Here is a 24,974-nt window from a genome sequence, read left to right as displayed (position 1 = left end):
AGCACTTAAGGAAATGCGACACACTAAATAAAGTCACTCCCCTGGGCTGGGAAGGAGCCCAAAGGTTTCCAGAAGTTCATTCACCTCCAATTAACAGCTCAGAAAACTGCACCAGCTGCATTTTGTTCCCAAGGCATTAAATAAAAAAATAAAAAACAGACAGCGCTGCCTACCTCTTCTGCCTTTTTCTAGCCCAGTTCTGCTGTAGCTGGAAAGATGATATTGGAGGAAAACGCTCGCTCCCGGAGCTGGCCCAAAACAGGTTTGCAGAAGTATGCGGCAGGAGCAAACCAGTTCTCCAAAGGGAGCAGCGAGCGCAGCTTCCCCCGGTTACACACAGTGGGAATTTGAGCAGGTGAATGGAAGTGCTCTGACAAAATCTTTGCCTAACAGGTGTCAGTCAATATTTGTTTAACTACAACATGGGGACAGAAATCCTTAAAAATGGGCACGGAGGGGCTGCTTTCCTCAAGGCTGGCCCCTGTGACAGATTCAGCAGGCGAGAGCTGGCTCAGACCTGGACGCTGAGACCCAGTTGAAGGGACAGCTCACCCACTGCTCCTCCGGGACCTGATGCAAGCAGAGATGGAACTAACGTCGCTGCCTTATCCCAAACCCAAGCACTGTGCAAACCTTGGTGTCGGCTATGGGCATAGCAGCCAAAGGTGGGAGCCTCGGGGGCTGTCCAGACATGGGCACAGACCAGACCCAGCGTTCTACACCCTCAGACCCTGCAGATCCGCCCAGGGCTGGGGGAGAACCCACAGAAGAACCAGAAAGGGTCTGGAGCCCTTTCCCAGCAAGCACGGGGGTAACCAAGCTCCCACCTCCCACCTGTGCTGTGAGCACCAGGTGAAGCCAGGGAAGGCTGGTGGCACCGGCACAGGGAGGGGCTGCAGCTCTTCCCAGCGTGGAGTTAAACTGGGAGCCTTCAGGGCCGGTCTCTGCTCCAGTGCCTCAGCCCCTCAAGCCAGGGTACCTCCAAGTCTTCACACACCTGAGCAAGGCAGGGAACCTGCGGACACAGAACTCAGCCCCATCTGACCATCCTGGGAGCACGGCCAAACTGATTGCAGATTGCATCCCTCTTGTCCATCCCATCCTTTAAATCCCCAGCTCAGTGCTGCCATCATGCAAGACCTAAGCCTGCACGTTCCCATCTCCCTCCCCGTTTTATGCCTTTGCCAGGAACAGCCTTGGGGGCCTGACCATCACCGTTTCTGCCTGCATCCAGCAAGGACTTTCTGAGCTGGTTTCAGCTCTGCAAACAGTTTGCCCTTCCCACACCTGTGCTCAGCTCTACACTTGTTGAGGACAAAGGAAATGAAAGCACTTTATAATAAAATAATTATTTCCACCCAGAGAAGACAGGCAGCAGGGTGGTCAGGAGCCAAACCCAGCTGAGACCTCCAAGGGCTTTGCCCAGAATCAGTGCCGTGGGTTAATTCTGTGCAGGATTAAGAAGGGTAGAGGAGGGAAAAGCTTGGGCATGAGCCAGGCTGTCTTCATGGCAGGGAGGCAGAGCCGTGTCCCAGCCGATGCTGAAGAGCTGCACCACAGCCCCCACAGCACCCTTGCTGCAGTCCCATAGCCCTGACCCAGGGTCTCCCCAAGCAGCACATCCCAGTTTCTTCAGGAAACGTTTTGATATTGATCCTCCCACCCCCAGCAGCTTCCATCCCTTGTCACAGGTGGGTCCCTAGAAGATGACACCACATCTGCCAGCTGTAGAAACGCCCCAAGGATCTGGCTTTAACCCATACAGGTCCTGCAGAGATCAGCATCACCAGGGCATCGCCACCCAGCTCCTGGGATGAGGCATGGGTGGAAGAGCTGAATTTCTTGGTCTCTGCTGCCTTGCTCTTCCAGGACCTCCCCAGGCAAGGTGTCTTGGTGTGACACGGACCGGCATGGCTCTGACCGGCATGGCTCCGACTGGCAGAGGCACGTTATGGAGTGGCACAGCACGGCACAGCATTGACCGACAAGAACCAGCACGGCATCACACGGCACAGCACAGGCACGGACTTTACTTGGCACGGACCAGCCCCAGCCCCAGCCCCAGTCCCCAGCCCTCAGCCCCAGCACATGGGGCTGGGGGGGCACTTCCAGGCCTGGCTTTTCACTGCCTGTGGCCCCTGGCCTGGCGGCGGGGTGGCTGCCCTGTGGCGCTGGCTGCAACCTGCTACCCCGGCTGAGTTAAAGAAAGTTAAAAAAAAAAAAAAAAAAGGAAAAAAGAAAAAACAGCACTGCTTATGTTGCTGCAACACCAGAGACTCCAGGTAACTCACAGCCCAATGTGGCTGCAGGGCCTGAAAACCCTCGGTCACGGCTGCATCAGGCTGATGACCGGATTTATTGCCTCTGTCTGCGTCAGCCTCCGCCTGCGTCAGCCTCCCCTGGCCTCAGCCTCCCCTGGCCTCAGCCTCCTCTCGCCTCCCTCTGCAGGCCGAAGGGGCGCAGCCAGGCTGGGCTGGCTCACATCCACCTCTCGCAGCACGTGTGTCCAAGCTGGTGTGACAGCTGTCATGCTCCAAGTGCCGAGATCTGGGATTTTTTTGCCAGCGGGAGTTTTCTGGGAGGTTGCAGCTCACCCAGCAGGACGCTGCCTGCACCCCGGGCTGTGAGGAAGCAGCAGAAACACCTCAGGATGCCCATGGAGGCCAGTAGCACATTGAGGCATCAGCCAGCCCGGCTAGGAAGGGGCTGGGAGCTTGGAGGTGCAGGAGAACCACTTCCTCCTTGACCTGCTTGGCAGACACGATGAATTTTGCTGTGGATTTCCTGTTTTTTTTTTTTTTTTTTTTTTTTTTATAGAACAGGGGAAGCAGATTGCAGCAAATCTAGCTGTAGTAAGAGATGGGCATAATTGCATTTGTAGCTAACCTGATATTTCCCTTAAAACATGGTGGGGCTTTTTGGTCTGATCCAAAGCATCCCAGCAGGATTCAAACAGGCTTCAGCGGGGGTGGAGAGGAATAGTGGGGAGCAGTGAGACCCACTTTGGGGGTGCATGGGAATGACCCAAAGGAACAAACTGCCCTGTTGTCAGGTCCAGGGTCCTTCCAGCCCAGTGCTGTCTCCAGCAGTGTCAGGAGATGCTATTTGGGGATGGCCATGATGCTAGAGGGACGTCCCTTTGTATTTACTGTCTTGTGGGATCTGCTGTCCATAACCCTGCTTTGAGCCCGCAGACACCTCCTGGTTCCGCAGCCTCCCATGCATGGCAGCGGGACATGGAAGTTCTCTGGTCCCACAGCACAGAGGCAGGATTTCACTTTGTGGAAGCCCTGTGGGGTTTGGCTGGGCCACAGAAGGGTGACACAGCATTACGTGTCAGCTCCTAACAAAACCCTTGAGAGCAGCCTCCAGCCTTGCCTGCACCTCTTTCTCCTTAAGTCGCTCCTACCCAGCCTCTCTCAGCTGAAGACCACCATGCATTTCCAGGGCTGGGAGCAGTTTGCATTGTGTGCACAAATCCACCCAGCCTCCCAGGAGCAATCAGGCACTTATACTTCATGCAGCAAAGAGGAGAGCTGGACTACCGTCTGCATCTAGAGCTTCAAGTTGTTAATTTAGCTCTCCCTTCAATTAATATTTTGTCCCTTTACCCCAGTGACCCCCTACCGATCTGGGTAGCAATTGCTAGGACGCATGGGATGAATGCCCCCTCCTTAGGAGCTTTGCTGATCCCTGGGCTATTGCTTTCATCCTCACCTGGGCAGGCTCCGTCCTCTTGCTGTCTCCTTCCCGTGCCACCCACGCTCCCCTCTCACACCTCACGAGAGGTGTCTGCCAAGCAAACCCACAGACCTGAAACCCTCACCCAGGGCACGTGGCCAGCACTGAGCAAACCTGCAGCTCCAGTTCCCTCATCCTCCCCCCCGCTGTCCCTACCTGGTGGCCCCTCAAGGCCACAGCATCCCCCATCACACACCTGATACTGCAGCTTTCCCTCCAGCATTAGCTATGAAACACCACACATGAGACCACAGAAGCAAGGTGAAAGTCCCTTGGGATATTTTGCTTTAATTAAATTGAATATTCACGTTATAAATGGTCAGCTTGGAATCCCATTACATTCGTGATCTCAGTGACTTCTTATTAACACTTCACTGACCTCCTTGGTTGTGAGACATGGAGGACAGGACCCCCTGCTCCATCTGCCTGCACAGTTTGGTGCTTCGAGTCCTCCTTTCACATCCCTTCGGGCAGCAAGCCTGGCCAAACAGCCTCTGGCTGCCCAGCAGAGCTATTTGCAGCTGAGGCCATCCCAGGTGCCTCCTCCAGCCTGGGCAGCGCCCGGCACCAGATCTGCAGGCTGGAGCCAGACGGGGAATGGGATGTCCCTTGGGTTGCTCTGTGATTTCTTCCTTGCAAGCCCTGCCATTTGTCTCTTTTTCCAACTGCTGCTAATCCTCGAGCAGCAGCTTGAGGCGAGCTGCTTCTGCCCACTGCAGCTGAATCAATAGAGACTTCAGCCTTGTGCCAAGCCAGGGCTGAAAAAAATAGCAGCGCACCACGCAGTGGGATGAATGGCTGAAGAATGAACAGAGGTTTGCTGGGTCTGGTGCCAGACCACGCACCTCCAACACCCCATTCACAACCTGGCACCAGCTGGCTGGGGATGGACGCATCTGCACCGCCCAGGAAATGCAGTCTTGGGTGAAAGGACGTGTGTTCCTCGAGTACCCATCACCCAGCTGTGCCAGCAGCCAGCTGCCTCTGTGCTGTCCCCTTGCAGGCCTTGGGGCTCTCCAGACACTGGCCCACCTGGATCACATCCTGGAGGGAGCCCAACATCCTAGCTCAATCAGGTCACTTGAATGCTTTGGGCCCTGGGTGCCCCCAGGCTATATCTGCAGGCAGAAATGCTGAAGTGGCACTGTTTTAAGGGAGTTCAGCCAGAGGTGGCCAGGAGGTTAAATAATTCCACATGGTGAGTCAGATCTGAGCCCTGAGCACAGTTCCCACAGCTCCAGCTTCATGGTCCCTGACTGCACTAAGCATATCTCCCTTTTATCTGACCGTCTGGGCTCCTGACGGCCTGCAGCAGCAGGATCTGTTATCCTTCCCCCTTTTGCTGCATGTCTTGATGTTATCCAGAGCTCCCAGCATCTCCGGCTATCGCCTCTGCCTCGCTTCAACTCTGCCGGACGCAACATCTGAGATGATGGAAAGTTGTTCAGGCTGCGTTGATACCCACTATCCTAATTAAATACAAAATATTGTAGAGTTTGCTGTACCTCTTTTCCACACTGTCCTTCTCAAACTTCATTGCCAGGAATCTCCCACTGCTTTAACAGGCCTGATCCACAGAGGGTGGGAACGCTCTGTGGAGGTAGATGGTGGCACCACCTGAACTTTGATCCCCAGATTAGAGGACTTGGAGGGATTGTGACAGCCCGTGGCTTCAGGATGTTGCACATCCTGAAAGTCCAAACTGATCTGAAGAAGTGGTCAAAACAGGAGGAGTAGAGCATGTTGGCTCTATTAGTGCTAAACAGTGGTCTGGAGCAAACTCTGCCTTGGCTCTAAGCTGCTGGAAGGTGGAGACAAACCTGGAGAAGGGTCTCTGTCTGCATGCCCTATTCATGGGACTCTTCTCTAGCATTCCCTGGGAACTGTTGGTGGAAGTGTGGCACAGAGTTACAGAAACCTACAGGCTTACAAAAGCTTCTCATTAGCAGTTACTGGAGATTATCAGGCCCTGGCTATCTGTCAAATACATTGCAAATTCTCTCGGAGCACACCTGCTGGCTTTTCTGCCTCCCATGGCATTGGAAGAGCAACCTGGCTGCCTCAGCTTTACGGTGGAAATGCAGACTGCAAAGAGCACCTCGGTGGGGTCTCCTCTGCTGTGTTCCTCTTCTGCTTCTGGTCAACACCAAGCCATGTCCTGCCCACCCTTGGGGGTGCTGAGTCCTCACCCCACCATGGGAGTCAGGGCACCCGAGCCTTAGCTTGCTGAGCTGGGGACCTGGCCAGAGGTGCAGACCTGATAGGGGCTGCTGTGGGATCCAGGATGGATCAGCTCTTTGGTAAAAAAAACAGATTCCTGCCCAGAGTTAGGAGCTGGTTGATGTTGTGGACCCATTTATGTCAACCCAGGTTTTGCTGTCCAGACAGAGACCAGTTCTTCAGACTGAGAATTAGCATTTCAAATTTCTCTTCTAAGGCCTGCTGAAAATATGAAATTAAAGCAAAAACCATGCAGATCCTTGCTTTCCTTGGTGAATTGCCTCAGAGCACACATTTATTAAGACAGAAATACAAAGTGGTGGAGAAAGGAACTCTTTTGCTTGCTTGTAGTCCAGTTCTGGGCTCATGGAAGAGCCAAAGCTCAGTTTTTGGGTGGCTCTGGCAGAGAGCATCAGCACAACCAGAGAGAAGCTGCAAAACAACTTAGTCTCTTCAGGCCTGGGGGAACAGCCTTGCTTAAACACCTTCTGCCAAGGGGAGCTAAAACATTCTGCTAGTGGTGCCGCTCCTCACCTTGACCCTGTAGAGGAATAAATACGTGTGAACACCACACCCTGAGCCAGAAGTGAGCTCTAGTTAACAGCCGTGTCTTGGCCAGCTGTCATAATAGATCCACATGTGGGAACTGTAGGCCATGAACATCACATCTGCTCTGCTCTGGTGACGTGTGTTGTCCATTTCGGTGGCCTCCTCTGATACAAAGTGTTGTGGCACCGCCTTGTCCCGCTGCCCCTCTCCGTGGCTCTGGGTGAGCGGCCTTGGGCCCGCCGCTGTGTAGGTGTGGCGTGCCGACTGCAGGCAGCAGTGCTCACACTGGGCTTCACCCCCGTGGCGGGGCTGGCCGGCTCCAGGACGCAGAGTGCTCTGACCTGCCATGCTGGGCTAGGCCGCCGCGTCCCACTCTCTTCTTTCTGGGATTCCTTGGGTAAAAGGCAAAGTTTGCTTACACACCGGGCACCGGTACAGTGTGTTCCGCCTGTAGGGAAGAGACTGTCTGGGGTAAATTCCTATAGGAGGGTACAAAAGCATGTTTCTTTTTATGGCTAATCAGCGGAGGAGGGTGGAGGGGAGGGAGCCTTCCTGGGAAGGCCATGGGCTGTCCTCAGCGGTTGAAGAAGAAGGACTTGAGGCTCTGCAGAAACTGTGACTTCTGTCTCTGCTTCTGCTTCTTCCGGATGATGGGGATCCAGACTAAGCCACAAACAAGGAGCATCAGTCCCATGGACAGAAAAGCCGGGCCACACATTTTGTAAACATTTTTGTTCTTGATTTGGATGCAAGACAGGCTGGTGATGACCATCCCGAAGAGGAAGACGGCTGCTCCGACAGACACAACAATGACAGGCTTGTGGTATATTTCCCACTTGCTCCGGGACGCGCTGGTCCAGACAGACTCGCTGCGGGAGCTGATGCAGAGGGTGCTGGCCGTGTTGCTGGTCAGCAGCTCCTTGGACGGAGGGGACTTCTCACTCCCGTCAGGGCTCTTGGGGGGGTTTTCCATGGTGACAGGGTCTGAGGAGGAGACCTGAGATGGAAAGAAGAAAGAGCAGTGCAGGACTACTGCTGGAGGGTGGACTGAGTGCTTTCCACCAAGTCATTAATCAGTAGCATGGCCTCTGGCCAAGTCAAATGAAAGTGGAGAACAATTTGGGAGTTGATACAGGGGGAGGAGAGCACCACGCCTATCTGAGCAGTGAAATGAGGAATAAGCAACTGAGTCCTGCAGGTAGGCAGGACTGAGGGTACCTGCAGGAGTCCTATTGCCCACCCATGGGTCCCAGGACAGATATGTCTGTTCCCCAGCTTCCAGCTCCCACAGAGACGCAGTGGTGGGATGATGGTATCTCTGGAGCTGTTTTCCCTCCCAGATCCCCACTTACACCTCAGCACCTTGTGGCATGGTCATCTGGAGGAGAGAAGGCTCTGGGGAGACCTTATTGCACCTTTTCAACTTATAAAGTGGACTTACAGAAAAGACAGAGAAAGGCTTTTTACCAGGGCCTGTGGTGGCAGGACAAGGGGAAATAATTCTAAACTTGAAAGAGGGCAGATTTGGACAGGGAATAAAGAAGAAATTTTTCACCATGAAAAATGTGCTGTGGCACAGGTTGCCCAGAGAAGCTGTGGATGCCAGATCCCTGGAGGTGTTCAAATTCAGATTGGATGGGGCTTTGGGCAACCTGGTCTGTTTGGAGGTGTCCCTGCACATGGCAGGGGGTTGGAATTAGATGATTTTTAAGATCCCTTCCAACCAAAACCACTTTGTGAATCCATGCTCTCTTCCCCTTGCATATGGAGAAACTGAGGCAGGGATTCACCACATCAGGACCACACAGCAGAGACCTTGAGGCACCTTCCTGGGGGCTGAGCACCTGCTTTAGACCCCTGGAGTTGGCTGTTCCTCACTGCCACATACAGCTTGGACCTGTCAACCCTGTGCCCTTGGCACAGGAGCATTTCCTTGCTAAGTACCCAGAGAGGGAGGCAGGGAAGCTCCCATCACACTGTACATATTTTCCCAGCTCTGTGAGGGCTCACAACTTGCACTGAAATGCTGCGCTTTGCGGTGGTGGGGTCAGAGATGTGGCTGCCTCAGGGGCAATGCTCTGCATTGTTTTTTCACCTACTCGAGGAGGAAATGCATTTTCCCAGAAACAGCATGCCTTTAGCACACAGAAACCATTATGGTAAATTGGAAACAGTGTGCATTATGTTAACCACCATTTCCTCGGGGCTCTGCAGAGGAAAACAGGGCATGAAGCTTGCTGGGGAGTGCTCACCAGCCTGCAGGGCCCTGCACACTGCTGAGCGGCCCTGCAGGGATGAACCTACCAAGCTCAGCTCTTCCTGGGTACCATGCGAGCTTTGAGCCTGGCACTGATCCAGACCTGCTCAGGCCCTTGTTTGGCACAGCAGGCTGGGTGTTTTCCTGCCTGTCAGACGGCTCACAAGAGGATGCACAACATGGGTGATGCTGGCCTGGGTTTGCGTCCCGCTTTGGCTGCAGCGAGGTGTAGAGGAGATGAGCACAGAGCCTGGTGCCTCCAGCTCATTTCTCACTGCTGCTGATCAATGCCAGGGCTTGCACCACGTCATGGCAGCTGCATGGAGCTGCAAAGCTTCTCCAGAGGCACAGTCATAAGGAAACCCATCCCTACCTGGGCCATGCTGGGCCCAGTGCCCACCTAGGGATACCGGTGGCTGGGTGCCAGCCAGCACCTCCCTTGTCTTTCACCCAAGTCGCCTGCCCAGATTTCTGGTTTATTCTGATGCAATTTGTCAGTTTATCTGCCTGCCAAAGCACTGGAGCACTGTTGCAGAAATGTAGCCCTGGTGGTACCGATGCATTTTGTGCTATTTCAGGTTTGCTTAACTTGGGACAACAAACAAACAAACAAAAAAGACAATCACAGTGGGCACAGTTTGCGCCCCTCCCATCTGCAGCTTTCCCCCTTCTCTGTTGAATCAGGAGACGCAGGGGCACAGCAGAAGACACCGCCCCCTATACATCAGCAACAGCGCTCCATCAGGGGGGATCAAGCACTTGATGAGTCTGGCCACAGTAGCAAGCCCTGGTTTCCCCATTTCTCCTCCTTTTGAGCTGCTGATTCTCTCTGCAAGCCGGTGCAAAGCCTTATCATAGATGTCATTTTGATAGGTACTACCATGTTAGATACAACATGCTCCTGTCAGCGTCTGTGATGCAGCTCACTTCATACTCTTATAAACTGAGGGTCTAAGCTGCCACAGGGTCCCAAGACAAAAATACTGAGAGCAATGGGGCACATCTTCCTGCAGTGTCCTGGGGACAAAGCAAGGCAGGTTCTGCACGGACCAAAACATGCCCAGAAGTCAGCCCAGCCCTCCGAAAACATCCCCAGTTGCAGTTCTGCAGAGAAGTGCCCAGATTCTATGTAACTGTTTGGCTGGAGTGCGCAGCCTGTGCACCAGCCTCCTTGCTCTTCTAATCCAAAGCTGAGCTTTGGCAAGGCTCTTCTTGAAATTTTGTCCTAGGCAGCCATGGCATTTCTTGTCTTTCTCCTTCTAGCATCTGTTGTGGAGAGGTTTTATGATCAAGGCACAGTACAATTTTAATTTGGCTTTGTAGCTGGAAATTTGCTCTCTCCCCTGGAGCGGTGCCCACGTCTCTTATCTCAGCAGCCTAATGCAGCCCGCCCTGCCCAGCTTCCAGGCACCCTGCTCCCCGCTTGTCTCTCTGCTGCTGCCCTGCCTCTGCCTCTACACTGAGCTCTGCAGAGAGCCTTCCTCTCCGCTTTGTGGAGTGTTAATGTGGACTCCTGCAGAAACCATCTTCTTCCTTCCTGTCTTGCATTTGCACTAGAGTGGATTTTTCTCTTTTATTTTCTGGTGTAACCATTCCTCTCACCACAATTCCCAGATGCTGATTGTTTTTCTAGCACTTCCCAGCAGAGAGTGATTTTTTGATCACACTCTTCTCCACATTTGGTCTTTTTCCTCTAATTTAGGTACTCTGCTTCATATTTCTGTTTGTGTTTTTACATGAGGCTCTACATATTTCTCCCCTGTTAGCTAGGGAAGGATTTCACTCCCTGCAAGTAGCTGAGAATTTGTTACCAGCTCTGCATGTGTCTGCAGCTCTTGGGAGAGCTAATGTGATTTCAGCTTCTACTCTGCCCATGCTCCATCCTTAATTCATCACAGATGTGCTCATACTTGAAGATGCAATGCTTGTACTGAGCGGCCAGGCAGCATAATGCTATCAGGTTTCCCCCACATTTTTAATAATTATTGTTGTAAGGAGAGCGTCAGCAGATGACCAGTTGCTGGCTTGAAAATGCCTCCAGAGCATGTATCAGATATCATGTCTGGGCTGCTGCTGCTCCTGCTGCTGCCTCTGAAGCCTTGGGAAACTGTTGGTGGTGGAGCTAAAGGACAAGCCTCGTGTGTTGTTGTTTCTCCTCCTTTTGCTTTTCCAGTGCTTTGTATGCAGATGCTCGGTGTTTGAGCAGGGGGCTCAGATGGAGCACACCTGCTGGTGGTGCTAAGGACCCGAGTGCCAAAGCAGCGCAAGAGGTGCTTGGCACATCCTGGACTTTGTGGGCATCTCACGGTGGTGCTGGGGAGGGAGCCTGTGACTGAGCAGGGCACCCCAACCCTCTGTCCCCCATTTCTCTGCCCACCCATCTGTGGAGGGGCCTCCACACCCACCAGCACCCAGCAGCAACAGCTCTCATCTGGGTGGCCAAAGCGAGGGACCACACGGGGACCTGCCTGGGGACCACCGATACACTCAGGAGGAACATGATGGGATCACGGGCAATCTGTCCTTCTCAAACAAGCGTCACCAGCCTCACACAGCCAGAGGCAGGAGGTGGCCTCATGAAATGCTGAGATGGATCCCCAAGAGCCTTGATGAACCATCTCATTACAGGTGATTTAATTTGCCTGTTAGTCTGTGTTCTTACAGGGGCAGCAGTCAGGACTGTCTGCAGCCATGGGCACCAGAAATCCTTTAGGTGCCTCAAAGTCTGAGACCAGTGCATATGTCCCCAGGCTCTGGGGGCCCAAACAATCTACAGATGTGGCCAGAGTTGTGCTACACCTGGTGACACAGCCCGGTCTGAAGGCCCTGCTCCTGTCCATGGGCTTGTGCCCTCCTGGCAATACAAGGGCTAGATTTACTTCTCCAAATCTTCAGCCTTTTTCTATGGGGAGGCAGCTGTGATTCTCTGGGAACTTCCTATATGCTCCCCTTATCTCCTTGCAGCACCCAATTTCTGCCACTTTGCACAGCCGAGAACACCACAGCTTCCCCAGCTGGGAGAGGAACCACCTCACCCAGGGCTTGGTGCCCACCTCCACCTGACCTGTCCTCTTGGGCAGCCCTCTCAGCACCCCCAGGTGAAGCTGATCTCCATCCCAGGGCTAAACAAGAGCCGGGAGCACCGGTGGTGTGGGTGAGTGTGGCACTGCCTGGGGCTGGGGGTGATGCTGTGCGCAGGGCAGTGCTGAGGGGCTGTAGCACGAGGGGGTTCTGCCCAGACTTTTGCCACACAAATCACTGGGGAATAAGTTAAGGATTTTGCAAACCACCTGCTAAGTTTTGTTGGAAATCCAAGTTTCTCTGTGGATATATTTTTGCCATCCTCTTTTGTCAGGATGCCTCCACAAAGAAGGTGTCCCACCCCACCGCTGGTGGCACCAGTACCACAGCTGGGTTTGGGTGAATGGTAGCTCTGGTCAGATGGAAATTACCCGAACACAGATGTGCTCATCCTTCTCTTACCCATCCCTGACTGTGACTTGAAATCCAGATACGGCCACACCAAAGCCACGGGCTGTCCCACTGAGAATTTCCCCCAGACCTCGCATTGCCCCACGGCTCTCTGGGGTTTCCCTTGCCTTGGGGAAATGGTATCAACAGGTCCTCTGCTGAGCCTTGGGGTGAGACCCAAAGGGTTTGTTTGTCCTTCAACCAGGAGAAGTCTCCTGCCTGCCTCCCCAGTGGGTGGCCAGCAAAGTCCTCACTGGTGAGTCACAAGTGGGAGGAAGCCAAGCCATAGGGGAACTGATGAAAACTGGGAAAGGTTTTTTGGGCATAGCTTTTCCTGATGCTCTGGGGTACCTCTGTCTGACTCTTCACTGAATCCTGCTCTACCCTCAGTACAGACCCCGCAGATGAGAGCCGTGGGTCCGTGTTTGCCAGGAGAAGGGATTAGCCACATTAGGGAACCCATGTGGGATGGAGGGGTGGGGGGCAAGAAGGCTGCCAGAATGATGGGCACATGCATGCTCTTTGCAGAAACCTGGTCTTGAGATGCCTTGCCCAGGTCAAATTTAATTCAGAGTGGCTGTCAACCAGGTCCAGAGTTAATCAGAGCAAGGTGCATATCCAGTGAGCCAGCGTGCCCAAGTTCCCCTAAAAATGAGAAAGGTGGGCGCTGCAGGACCCCCATGGCCAGGAATCCTAGAGGAGCACTCAGCATAGGAGGGTGTTGGGTGGGACAGGGACCCCAGGGGAGGGACCGAGCGCCACTTACCATGTTGTGCCTTGCTGGTCCCAGCCGGCTGCACCAAGCATCCCCTGGGTGCGTGGGTGGGAACCCAGCTGCCAGGGGGCTTGCAGGGAGCGGTAACGAGGGATGGATCCTGCTGGGCTGAGCCGGCTCTGCGCTGGGAGAGGAAGGAGCTGTGTCAGCACAAAGCACAGTGCTAGGGCCCCATCCTCTCTCCTGTCATCCCCACGACCCCACTGGGGCTGGTGCTGGCCACGTGGGCAGCGTCCCTGTGGAGAGGCGAGCTCTGCTCTGCAACCAGGGCTGGAGAAATAAGGCAAGGTGTCAGGGGGACTGCACGCCGCCTACAAGCCCCGCCGCATCCTGGATGTAAACTGAGCCGGAGCCAGCGTCCATTTGCTGGTGTAGTGGATCTGGGTTGGGCCCAGCCTCCAGCATCCCTTGGGAGCAGCTTTTCGGCATCACCCAGGGTTTGGACAGTTCCACCAACATGATCAGGCTCTCGATGAGTGAAGAGCATCTGCAAGCCCTTTTTCGGGAAGAAGATGACCCCAGCCTCACTGTGCTGCATCCCCTCGCCCTTTCCACCACCCCCAGAACCAAACTCATGGAAATCCACCCTACTTACGTGGCTGCCCGCCCCACCGGCAGCAGGACAGGCTGCAGCTGAAGGTCCTGCTCTCCTAACCCATGCTCACTTCCAGCCCCGCATCCCTCCGGATGTTGTCTACCAGGCTCTGTTGAGTGTAATGAGCATATCCCAGCTCTGATGAGCTCACCAGCCCATCAGGATATCGTTTAACTCTTTGTTTCCCTGCCTTGGGCTCCTGCGAGGCTGACTTCTCGGCAGCTTGCCTGGCAGGACTTGATGAAAGGCCGTGGCTTGGAGGCAATCCAGCGGTGTGGCAGGAGGAGCAGGGTAGGTTGGGGGCTGGAACAGGGCTGGAGCTTGCTGACTTGGACTTTGGTCATCAGAAAGTCCCTGAAGTCTCTCCAGGCTGTGATTTCTGCAATTCCCATGCAGGGGATGGTAGCCAGTGTCTGCAAAACAATTTGGGGCTCTTGTTGAGACATTTGATGGATGCAAGATATTAGCAGCTAGCTATAAATTAACATCCTGAGCCCATTACAAGGAGGGGGATGGAACGCAAATCCACTACCACACTTTAAAACCCTCTTACATCAGCGTACTTGCTGCAGGAAAGGGTTCCAGACTGACACAGACATTGCTGGTGGCCAGGACTGGGCTCCAGCATCGGTGGCCAACGCCAAGGGCTGCTCATTGGCTCAGTGCAGTAGCAGCACCCAGAGCTGCACTAGGGTCACGGGCAGGGAGCAGGAGGGTGGGATGGGGGGGCAGTCATGGAGATATGGGGATGGACAGACCTTGTGCAGGCAGTGGGATGGGTGCAGAGCACCCCAGGGCAGTGCATGGGGCTGGAAGGGGAGGAGGAGGGTCCAGAGGGTTTTGTGGTTGCAGGCAGAAGAAAAGCGTCTCAGTGGGGCGTGGGGAGCTCTGGCAGGAAAATCAGTGAGTTTGTGTCAAGATGAGGTCCCTCAGCTTGGCTCTGAGCAGACCTTTAGCCAGGGGTGGTTAGGCATGGGCCGGATTTGGACCCTTTCAACGAGGAGCAGTGGTCTCACAGGCTGGGGCAGGGGCAGAAGCAGAGAGGGACAGAGGTGGGACGAGCTCAGCATCCTGTTCTGTGCTCTGCTAGGGCTGCCCTCACCTCCTGATGGGAGGCGGCTGTGTTAGCGGAGCGCAGGGGCCAAGCCCCGGGGAATAGGGTGGCTCCATGGCGTGCTGACCTGAGAACCGGGCCAAGGCAGCCTGCCCAAGGCACGGGGGTGTCCCTTAGGGCCGGGCTGTGTCCCGAGGGCTGGGTGAGCGGGGTGCCCCCACCTTCGTCCCTCCTGCAGCCGCAGCGGTTGCAGGTCAGCGGAGGGGGGGGGGACCCTCCGCTCCCGCAGCCCGGCCGGGCTCCGCGTGGGCTGTCCCGGCCGCTGGCCCCCGCCGCAGCCTCCTCCGTGGGCACCTGCTGCCCCCTCGCGGGGCCGCGGGGACACGGACCCGGCTGTCCCCGAGCTGCCCCCGAGCTGTCCCCGAGCCCGGCGGGGCCCCCCCCACGCGTGGACCGGTGCACAGGAGGGGGCGACAGGGCCCGGGGGTGTCGGGATGCGGCTCCTCAGGTGCCACCACCCTGCGGTGACAGCGGAGCAAAGCACGGGCACCGCCTCGGCTCCTGGACGGGGCAGGTCCCCCTGTCCCCAGACACCCCAGCAGAGAGGCAGCAGAACCCCTGGGTCACGGAGGGCAGGATGGGCACGGTGGCACGAAGCTCCTCATGTAGCCTGACCGGGTGTCGCTGGGTGGGGAGGGCAGCCAGCCCTTCCCAGCCCGTGGTTTGACTTTCACCTTCCAGCCGTGGTGCTGGCAGCCGTGCCGTGCCTCTTGTTCTGCTGCTGCGCTGCTGCTTGATGGGGAGCTCTGCACCCTGCCTGAGGGGGCTCCTCCTGTCCTCAGAGGCCACGTTCACCACCATGGACGTGGCGATGGAGAGACTCCTGCCCCTCGGCACCCACCACTCTCCTCTGCTCCTTCCCATGCTGATGTGATCTCTTTCAGTAGGCAAAGGTGTCCTGGGCTCCTGAGGCCTCCATGGCACAAACTCACTGCCCCAAAAGTGGGTAGGGACATTCACCCAAGCAGTGAACAAGATCGGTCCCACGGGCTCCTAGCAGGGGTCTCGGGCCCAGGACTCACAAGGATCCAGGACAACCAGCTGCAGGCATTCAAAGGAGACAGTGGAAGCAAATAGGGAACAAAACAGGTCTCTTCATCTTCTACAGCACCAGAGTGGGATGTGAGTGACAGGAGACCAAACCTCCTGCCCTAGCCTCAGGGATGTGCATGGGCACTGGGGCACCTGTCCCCAGACACCCCTTCCTCAAAGCAGCAGCTGCCCCTGAGCAGTGCTCCTATGCTCCAGGAGGCCAACCCTGGGGTCTGTGAGACCGATGGGGAGACAGGCAGGAAGGCACATCGCTGCTCATGCCATGCAAAAGTCACTTTATTTGGGTTAAATAGATAAAAACAAGGGTCTTTCTCCATGGGAGAGAGCAGGGACCTGGGCAGGTGCCTGGGAAAGGAAAGGAAAGGAAAGGAAAGGAAAGGAAAGGAAAGGAAAGGAAAGGAAAGGAAAGGAAAGGAAAGGAAAGGAAAGGAAAGGAAAGGAAAGGAAAGGAAAGGAAAGGAAAGGAAAGGAAAGGAAAGGAAAGGAAAGGAAAGGAAAGGAAAGGAAAGGAAAGGAAAGGAAAGGAAAGGAGCTATGCTCTTCTTGTGTCCCATCTGGGGTGACAGGTGGGGTGCCCCACCTCTGTCCCCACAGCTCTGCCCGCAATCGGAGGCCACTTTCCCAGGGGCTGCTGCAGGGTCCGGCCAGGCAGAGGACGACATCCCAGCTCTGGGGAGGAGCGGGGCTGCGAGCTCGGTCCCTGCAGCAGTAGGTGGTGCTGTCGGCCTGCTGGGATGGGGCTGCTGCATCCTTGTGCAAAAGCAGCTGAAATCTAACCCGGCATCTCGGGAGTGCTGCGCCCAGTACGGGACCCTGGCAGGGGAACCTGCACCCCAAAAAGCCTTTTCCATCCCCTCTTCCCCTCTCCGCGCTAATTGCTCTATCAAAGCCTGTGCTGCAGCTGGCAGGCACTGCTCCTGCAGGGCTCTGCTGTGCAGGCTGCCCTGTGCTGGGCCAGCATCCCCACCCCAAGTGTGCTGGGACACAGCATCCCTCTCCCAGGTGCTTGCCTCATGGCACATGGAGCTTGTGCGTCCCAAGACGAGGTGACAAAGGTGGCCCCAAGCAAGCCCAGCAGCAGCCGGTGTCCCAGCTGCACATCACCTCCTTCCCTGGGGTGCAACTGAGACCTTCCCTCCAGCGGTGGCACATGCAGCAGCGTGCTCAGCAAGGCTGGGGCACTGATTTCCCTGCCCCTGCACAGGTCTCCTGAGGTGCACAGAGGGTTTTGACCCATTTTTTTCCTGTTTTGGCTGTGGAGATAATACTGCACAAATCACATTTTGGTGTTGAAAAAATGTTAAACTTGAACAGTGAGACAAAGCAAACCAACATTTTAAGCCAAGCTACAGTGGGAAGTCTAAAAGGTCAATTAAAAATTCAGTCCCATAATGTTAAAGGCACATTTTTCCATACGTCCCCATCGAGGCCAGGAGAGCCAGCTCAGTGGTCCTCTGGGAGATGTTTCTGCTCATCACTAACAGCAGAAAGCCAGCAGAAGAAGGGCTCATGGTCAGCTTAGTCATCTGCTTCACCCTGTTTTACCAGCACCCAGAGCTGAGGGTCCCCAGACTGCTGCCCTGGGAGCACGCAGCCAAGTGAGGGGCAGCAAGGGACAGGTCCTCGAGCTGCACAGGGACGAGAGGGGCTGGTAAGCAGGTGTTTCATTCAGCACTAGTTACCACTGAGGATTTGAAGAGACAATACGTATCATGGCATTTTTCTACTACCATTCCTCCTGTGCTGTGGTTTTATGTGGGCTATGCCCTGAACAATTGTAGAATGGGGGAAAAGAAGATACGAAGGAAGATAACTGGGAACAGTGCTGGCCTGCAGTGCCTCTGGAGACCATGGCCAACAAAAAGGGATGTCCAAGGGGATCTGTGTGGTAATCTGCAAAACAGCAAACCGAGCCTGAGGCCACTTTCTTTCTAATTTCCCTGCTCTCAGGGTCCTGCGGCAGCTCCAGCCCATATCCCCAGCCCCTGCATTGATGAATACCAGCTTTCCTACAGATCCAGGGTGGGAAACGTTGAGGTTGAAGGGATTGGGGTACAAAAGAGGCCATGAAGCACCTTGAGATCTCCAGCTCACTGGAGTCACCATCCTCCGTGGCAGCGTGGGGCAGATGCACAGAGATGCTCAGGATTTCACTCCTGGACTGGCTGCAGGGACTTGATCAGGGTGGAGGAGAAGGGTCCATACTTTGAGTACTTTTGCCCTTGCTCATGGAGGCCAGGGAGGCCTCAGCACCTCTCAGCCCATGCTGGCTGCTCGGGCTCCCACCCAAGTCCCAGCCCAGCATGGGCCGTGCCTCCAGCTTTAGTGCAAGCAGAGCGGTGATGTGAGTGAGCCCCTGCTGATATATGGCAGGATGTCACATTTTCCAGGTTTGGCATCTCAGATTTGTACTAGGGTCCTTCACTAGCTGACAGGGAAATGTTCTTTATGTTTGAATTACTATGGGGGGATAGATAACAACTCCATAATTAGGTTTGCACCTTTGAAATCTTATATTTCTCTTGCAGCTTGAATATTTATGCAATCACTGAGCTTAGTGCGTCCCAGTTCTCCACATTATTTATTTATTTATGTTCAACAAGGCCATAGTTGTTAAATCACAATGTTTTTCAAAAAAAAAAAAAAAAAGAAAAAAACATCCCAAGCCCAGAAGTGTTTTTCCTTCTTTCCTCCAAGCTTCAAGCTCTTACCTTGAATCCTTTCTAGGTAGAAGCCCTGGAGAACTGTTACCTTCCTTTTTGTAATGTGTCTTAAAAATGTATAGAATTTGTTTCTCTAAAAGAAAAAAGCTTGTCCAAAATGGGAGCTGGGGACTTCTTGCTGAGCAGTCCCATCTCCCACAGTGACCTCTGTAACAGATTCCAGCAGCACCAGTTACCACCGTGGGTCTGGATCTCAGACATTGGGCTGCAGAGGAGCTGGGGAGTGAAGATCTTTGCCCTGATCCACATCTCCTGGGCAATAGCACAAATACAGCAGGATGATAGACTAGAGAGTCCTGAGACAGTGCTCATGCTTGGTAGGAGAATATGAGGCTTTCTCTTCTCCTCTGATACTACATGACCTGGTTCCTGGGAGAAAAGGCATGGGGATGTGCTCCAGGGAGCTCTTGAAAGCCAGAGTAGATGATCAGTGCAGGGAGGCTGTGACCAACAGTGAAAGGAGGAGGACCATCAGCTGCATGGGCACCAGGACAGATATAGTCAGGGGAGAGGGATGGGCTCGCTTGGTCTGCATCTGGCAGAAGCAGCTCTAACCACGGCTGAATAAGGCTCTGTCTCCATGGCAGAGAGTGGGACACAGCAACAGAGAAACTCCAGCCACAGTGCCGTGATGTTTCTGAAGCTTCCCAAACAGGCCTGTCCTTCAGGGATCCTTGGTCCCCCACCTGCCCTGTCCCCTATGGCAGGAGGCTCGCGTAGTCCCACTCACTGGCTGGGACCTCTCCTGCTCTGCTGTGACTGTCTGTGCAGGGCATGCAGCAAGCGGCTGGAGAAATTGAGGGCATTACTGGCTGGGAGGATTTCTGTTTGGAAATACTTCGTACATGGATTAGGGATTAAAATAAATTTATGAGACAATTGCCCACTTCAATTAGACAAGGACATTAAAACATATTTACCCATGGCTTGCTCTTAGCTGCTAAGTGGGCTGCAGAAGGACATGGCTTCTTCAAAGTGTCTCATGTATTTATCTTTTTAATCGCTTTTTTAAGCATACATGGTTTATTGCTTTATTGATTGAACAGAGCTTTGAATAATCAATATGGCTTTAAGAATTCACTGAGAATGACAGAATTGCAATTAAGTAGAGTATGTGGAGAGAGTGTTAACCCATCTCATTAATTAATGAGGTCACTTTTTCAAGTGTTTCATAGGAGCCGTTGGGAAGAAGGTGGCAATTTATTGTAGTCCCTGGAGGTGTTTTTCTCCTTCCTTCTGCACGGTTATCTCAGACTCCCTGCTCTGTGCTGATGACCTTCACGTGTCCTCCTACAGCGTCTTTGTGCAATGCAGGGCAGGACCAGGGCCAAGAGGAATCACAGCCTGTCCCAGGGCCAGGGCCTTCTGCTTCGTGCCTGCTGCATCCCTGGCCCTGGGGAGGGATCTTGGGGATGGAGCCAGCTCCATGTCCTCGCCCTTCTGAGGCTGGGACAGGCAGCAGCTACTGGGAGGTCTGCTGGGTGTACGTGGGCTGTGGCCTCGAATGGGCTCCAACAGTTTGGGTTGTGCGAGTAGCTTGTTTGAAGCAGCCTGCCCCGCTCTGGGTCCCACAGATCTGCCCAGAAAGAAGCTCTGGGGACCATTTCTTACCCGCTGTTGACAACACTCCGCATCCATTCGCAAGCCCTTTGCAGATGGAAACTTGGGGAAAAACACATGTGCCTGCACCTTGAGCCAGCTGAGCATTTAGGAAAAAGAGATTTATGTTTATACTTACAAATAAAACACCTATTATGTCTCTGCTTGCACTTTGCAGTATGTGAATTGTTCAGGTAAGAGGAAAACTGTTGACAGCTCACAGAAAGGTTTCCAGAGTATGAGCACTTCAGATATTCAGTGTTTGCTTGTCTGAATATCCTTATCTGAACATCATCATTCATCTTTCCCTTATATACAGAGCATTGGTCCCCACCTTCTAATAAGAAGCCAAAAAAGTGCTATTTTAGGCTTTCTCAGTGAATTGTTTGTGATTAAAGAGACCAGTTGGGAATAGCCTTGGAAGTTGGGAAGTCTCCACATGAAATATTGAGCAATTCTTAAGACAGAAAACTTTGCTGAGGTATTTGTGGCACAGAAATGGGACTGGTCTAAGCATGACAATTAAAAGGAGGCACAGAAAGCAGGCTCAGGAGGAGAAAATGGTTTCAGCAGGGCCAGGCTGAGATGGACAAAATCTCTGGGTCAAGTTAGGCACTTGCCTTCATGCTGGGGCTTCATGCTGCAGCAGTCCTTCAGTGATGGTGACTGTAGGAAAGGGCTCGGGAAGTGCCTCTAGACATGTGGTGACATGCAGCTTCAGATTTTAAAAAGGAAATTTGTCTTGGTGGAAAATGGATTTTGAAAAACCTACTTCGAAAAAAAATTTGTTGTTGTTGTTTTTTTGTTTTGTTTGTTTTTTTTTCCTTTCCCCCAAACAAACAAACAAATAAATAAATATATAGGTGTGTTTTATGGAAATATCACCCTGGTCAAAACAGCTATTTTTCTTATTAAACTTGATGCCCCATGCTAGCATTGCTGGGCTGAGAGCTTCCTGCAACGTGAGCTCCACCTCTCCAAGCTGAGTGAAACCTGCACTGCATCTCCAGGGATGTCAAAGGCAAAGCCCTCTGTGAACAGGGACTGCAAAATGTAACTCGTACTGGCACTGCATTTGGGGGAACTATGTAAGAAATCTCTTGACGACTTGAATGCAGTGAGGTTTCATTCAACCCTGACCTTGCCATTCCCATGAATGCCCTGGGGTGGTCTGAGTGCATCCGGATGGAGACCCAGGAAGCCTGAAATCCTTCTTGCAATAAGACTTCCAGCAGCAATGTAGTGGGGTAGACCACAGCGCCACCTCACCCAGAGTCAGCAGCAGACAAAAGCAGATGCTTTTGTGGGTATAATACAGCAGCAAGCAGAAAAGCTAGTCCCCAACCCTGCAGGAAACCTCAGCTCATCATGCATGACCTGGATAGGACCATTTTGTGCATAAGGCAGACTTTAGTCTGTACTCAAAGACCTACTTTATGCCAAGTTTTTGTACAGGAAAAAAACATCTCCATGAGTGGTGTGCCCTTCTTAACCTGGCACCTCATTCAGCTTCAGCAAATGCGGGATCTTGTGAATCCTGTGCGCCTGGAGCTACTGTCCAAGTATCCTGGGTCCCTTCACAAGGCTCCAGGAGCTTTTCTGGAGAAGCCAGACCCACCATGCACTGCACAGTGCTTCTGGACCACTCACTGCCAGCTGCAGAATTACTCAGATCCAGCCCAGGCCCTACCTTGGACATCTCTGCAAGCAGATGGCACCCAGTGGCTCTAGGGACAATCGCTTGTAGGACACAGTTACATCAGAGCAACCACAATTTATTTTCCTCCGATGTCTTCCTCTCCCCAGGCAGTGGGACTGATGTAACCAGGCCAATTTCTACTGCTTGGCAGACTGACATAATTAAAACAAGAGAGCTGCCGCATGTTGACACACTTTTAAAAGGGAAGGGCTGGTGAGAACCTAAGCGACAATGACAAAAATATTTATGTGAATATTTTATTTATTAAAATTCCTCCTGAATGATTCTAAGTCCCTGATATTTATTGATGGCCATCTGAGGATTAACTAAATGCAATGAAGATTTTTGCATATATATTGTGCAGGCACACACTTCTTCCATTTGAGTGTCAAGATGGGTGATAAATAGCATGTATTAAATCCATAGTGGTCGTGAAGAATCAATCCATCTCCTCTGGGAAATTAGCTGTGTCAAGGAAGGCAACGCCGAGGGAAAGGCAAGCAGCAGGCATACCTGGGGATGGACAAGGGCTCCTGTCATATTGATCCGTGGAGGAGCTGCTTTGTGGCCAGGAGAGGGGCTGCCTGGAGCAGAGTGAGAGCTGGTTCTGCTGGGATTAGCTGTGGAGCCATGTGATTTCAGCTAAGCTTTGTCATGAAAGCTGAAGCAGAGACATAAATACCTGATCCTTGGTGTGACTGCTGGCTGTGTGCCATCTATTGCAAGGCTGGACAATCCAGTGTGACACATCTCACCCAACCTGAGTGATGGGACTTATTTTCTCATTGAGATGTCAAGTGTAGGAACCTCCACTTGGGCCGTGTGATCCTAGATGGAGCAATACAGTTGTTGAATCTGGATGAACATTTCCTCTGTGTGTACATGACTGAATCTGCTCTGCTGTACTCCAGGCTCCTTTCAGGTCTTTTCTCAGCAAGCTCTGTCTTTGCCTAATAAAGACTATAGCAATTTCATGATCTGTTTTCCAAGTTTCAGATCTGCCATGTAAATAACTGTTTTATCACTTCAGATTTCCATTTCTCCATGATTGTTCCCCATTTTTCTAGCAAGCATGAACGAGAATCACGTGGAAACAAAAAGCAGGTCAGTGGGACAAATTAATTCTCTCTGTCCTCTATGCTAAGACTTTATGACAAATGGCTAATCATCTTTGATTCCTCTGGTACTCCTGGTAATAACATTAGCCACGATCAACTCATTTAGCTCATCTGAGGATTTAATATCTAATTCAACAGCACATAAGAAGAGAGCAGGCAGCAATGTTCAGGGAGCTGTAACCCTTTTTCATGTGCTTGCACTTTTTAAAAACAGCTTACAATGACCTTTTGAAATTAATTTATCAGTTGTGAGAATCTGCTAGACCTCAGTCATAAGGTTTTTGCCTCAGGGTCTCTGCAGATGAGTAACAGCATCTCCTGCTTTCCAGTAAAGGGCAGAGCAAAGAACCTTGCTTGCTGCCCTAGAAAAGTCTGTCTGGGCTCAGCCAGCCTCCTCCCCCATGTTCATCATGTGCGGAGCAGGATGAGACCAGGTGTCTGCCCATCACTACAAGTTTCCTAACCTCCCAGGGGCTGCAAAACCTTTAATTTCTCCTTGTCTTGGTCTACCACAGAGGAGGTCCCGTGGTGCTGTGCCCATTTCCCACTCAGCCCAGGGAGGCGCACGGTGGGGCCGTGATCTGCAGGCTGCACCAGGCATGCCATGGCGGAGGATAACGCTAAGCCTATTTGAGCTCCAAATGGCTCCATTGTATCTGGTTTACATAAGAAGCTATAAATATTCATTCCTGCTCTCCCGCTTGCTTGTTTTCCTTGTTTGCATTTTTAATTGTTGTGGCAGCTGTGGCATTTTTAAATTCAGTGGTGAGATCTGAGTGGCTGGAACGTGCTGGGAGGATGTCTGACACAAGTCCCTTCAAGCTGGGAAGCAGCTCCCAGCATGGCCACATCGTGTATGTTGCCCTTGGGCTTCAAGAGCAGAAGGATCTGGCAGAGCAGAAGGAATGGGGTCAGTCAGTGGCTTCCTTTGGTATGTCTAGCCCTGTCTAGCTCTCTCATTACAGCATCTTTTCACTTATTTGGACAGAAAGAATGGTGTGAAGTGCCTTCCTTGGCTAGTTTCAGAGCCAGGAGCCTTCACGTGCTGGGCTTTAAGAGTGCTTGGCTTTGCCAGGCAGCTCTGGTTGGTAGCAGGAGCACCCTGCCCTGCTGCCAGCAGAGCTCAGTGGTCCATGAGGCAGCTGCAGGGCTCGCCCAGCCCCTGGGGTGGGCATGAGCTGCAGGGCTCAAAGTAGAGCCCCAGCTGGCTTTGGGTCTGGGGCGGGGAGAAGCAAGGTGACGACCTTGATTTTTTAATTATTTCAGTCTGACATAGGCTTGCACAAGACTCCTGCACACCTGAGTACTACATAAGGGAAAGGCTCGGGTCTGTCCTGGGACCAGCAGATAGATCCTGATCCTGGCTTTGTCCTTGTTTGTGGGGACTCGTAGAAGCTGCTTCCACACTCTGCAAGCACAGGCAGGAGCCTTCTCCGAGGGAAGGGACCACCACAGGGACTGGCATTGAGAGGCCCACGTGGGTGTGTAAAATCACAGCGGTGATAGGGATTTGTTTGAGAATGGTGTTAATAGCGATATCTTTCATAATTAAGACATCAATTAAACACTTGAAAATTAGGCGGAAATATCAAATAGCGCATTAACTGGAAAATTTCCAACCAGTATAATCCTATGGCCCTGTGATGGGTGGGTTAATTATCCCTCATTAAATGGAGCTGAAATCAATGTCAGCATCTCGCTATTATTTCACTTTCTCAAAGGGGAGGAGAGTTTCTTGTCTCAAATTTTCTGCCTGCTGTACCTGAGGTGGGCAGGTCAGGCTCCCAGGCACTGAACCACATGTGCCCAATGCCCCCCTCTTTCCCCACTGCCCAGCACTGCCCAGCCTTTGGAGCTGTGAATTCTGTCCCTGAGGGACAAGAGAAAGAGCTTGAGGTCCCATCATGCTCATGGGAAGGTCAGATCTGGGGAAATGGCATGAGGGACCAAACTCCCAAATGCCCATGAGTTGCATCACTGAGGTCTGCACCCACATCCCTCCTGTAGCCCCTGGCTTCTTCCCTTTACAGCAGTCCCTGTAGATCATGGTCTTGCTCTGG

General features: G+C 52.9%; 1 protein-coding gene across 3 annotated transcripts; it reads right to left on the bottom strand.

Annotated features, from left to right (window-relative positions):
- Positions 1–3,686: 3,686 nt before the first annotated feature.
- Positions 3,687–13,822, bottom strand: PIRT (phosphoinositide interacting regulator of transient receptor potential channels). 3 transcript variants are annotated; one of them, XR_004254025.1, is made up of 4 exons: positions 13,609–13,822; positions 13,005–13,137; positions 5,318–7,507; positions 3,687–3,698 (listed from the first exon to the last, which is right to left on the bottom strand). XR_004254025.1 is itself a non-coding variant. In XM_032199608.1 (3 exons), the coding sequence occupies exons 2-3, from the start codon at positions 13,005–13,007 to the stop codon at positions 7,085–7,087; spliced, it is 426 nt and encodes a 141-aa protein (XP_032055499.1). In that variant the 5' UTR covers positions 13,008–13,137; positions 13,609–13,822; the 3' UTR covers positions 3,999–7,084. The 3 variants fall into 3 exon arrangements, 2 of the variants coding, with proteins under 2 accessions (XP_032055499.1, XP_032055501.1); XM_032199608.1 differs by lacking the exon at positions 3,687–3,698 and having other exon boundaries at positions 3,999–7,507; XM_032199610.1 differs by lacking the exons at positions 3,687–3,698; positions 13,609–13,822 and having other exon boundaries at positions 3,999–7,507; positions 13,005–13,290.
- Positions 13,823–24,974: the final 11,152 nt, after the last annotated feature.

The sequence above is a fragment of the Aythya fuligula genome, chromosome 18 (assembly GCF_009819795.1).
Source record: "Aythya fuligula isolate bAytFul2 chromosome 18, bAytFul2.pri, whole genome shotgun sequence".
NCBI lineage: Eukaryota > Metazoa > Chordata > Aves > Anseriformes > Anatidae > Aythya > Aythya fuligula.
Note: the sequence above shows the minus strand (reverse complement) of the source record. Positions and strands in the feature narration are given on the sequence as shown.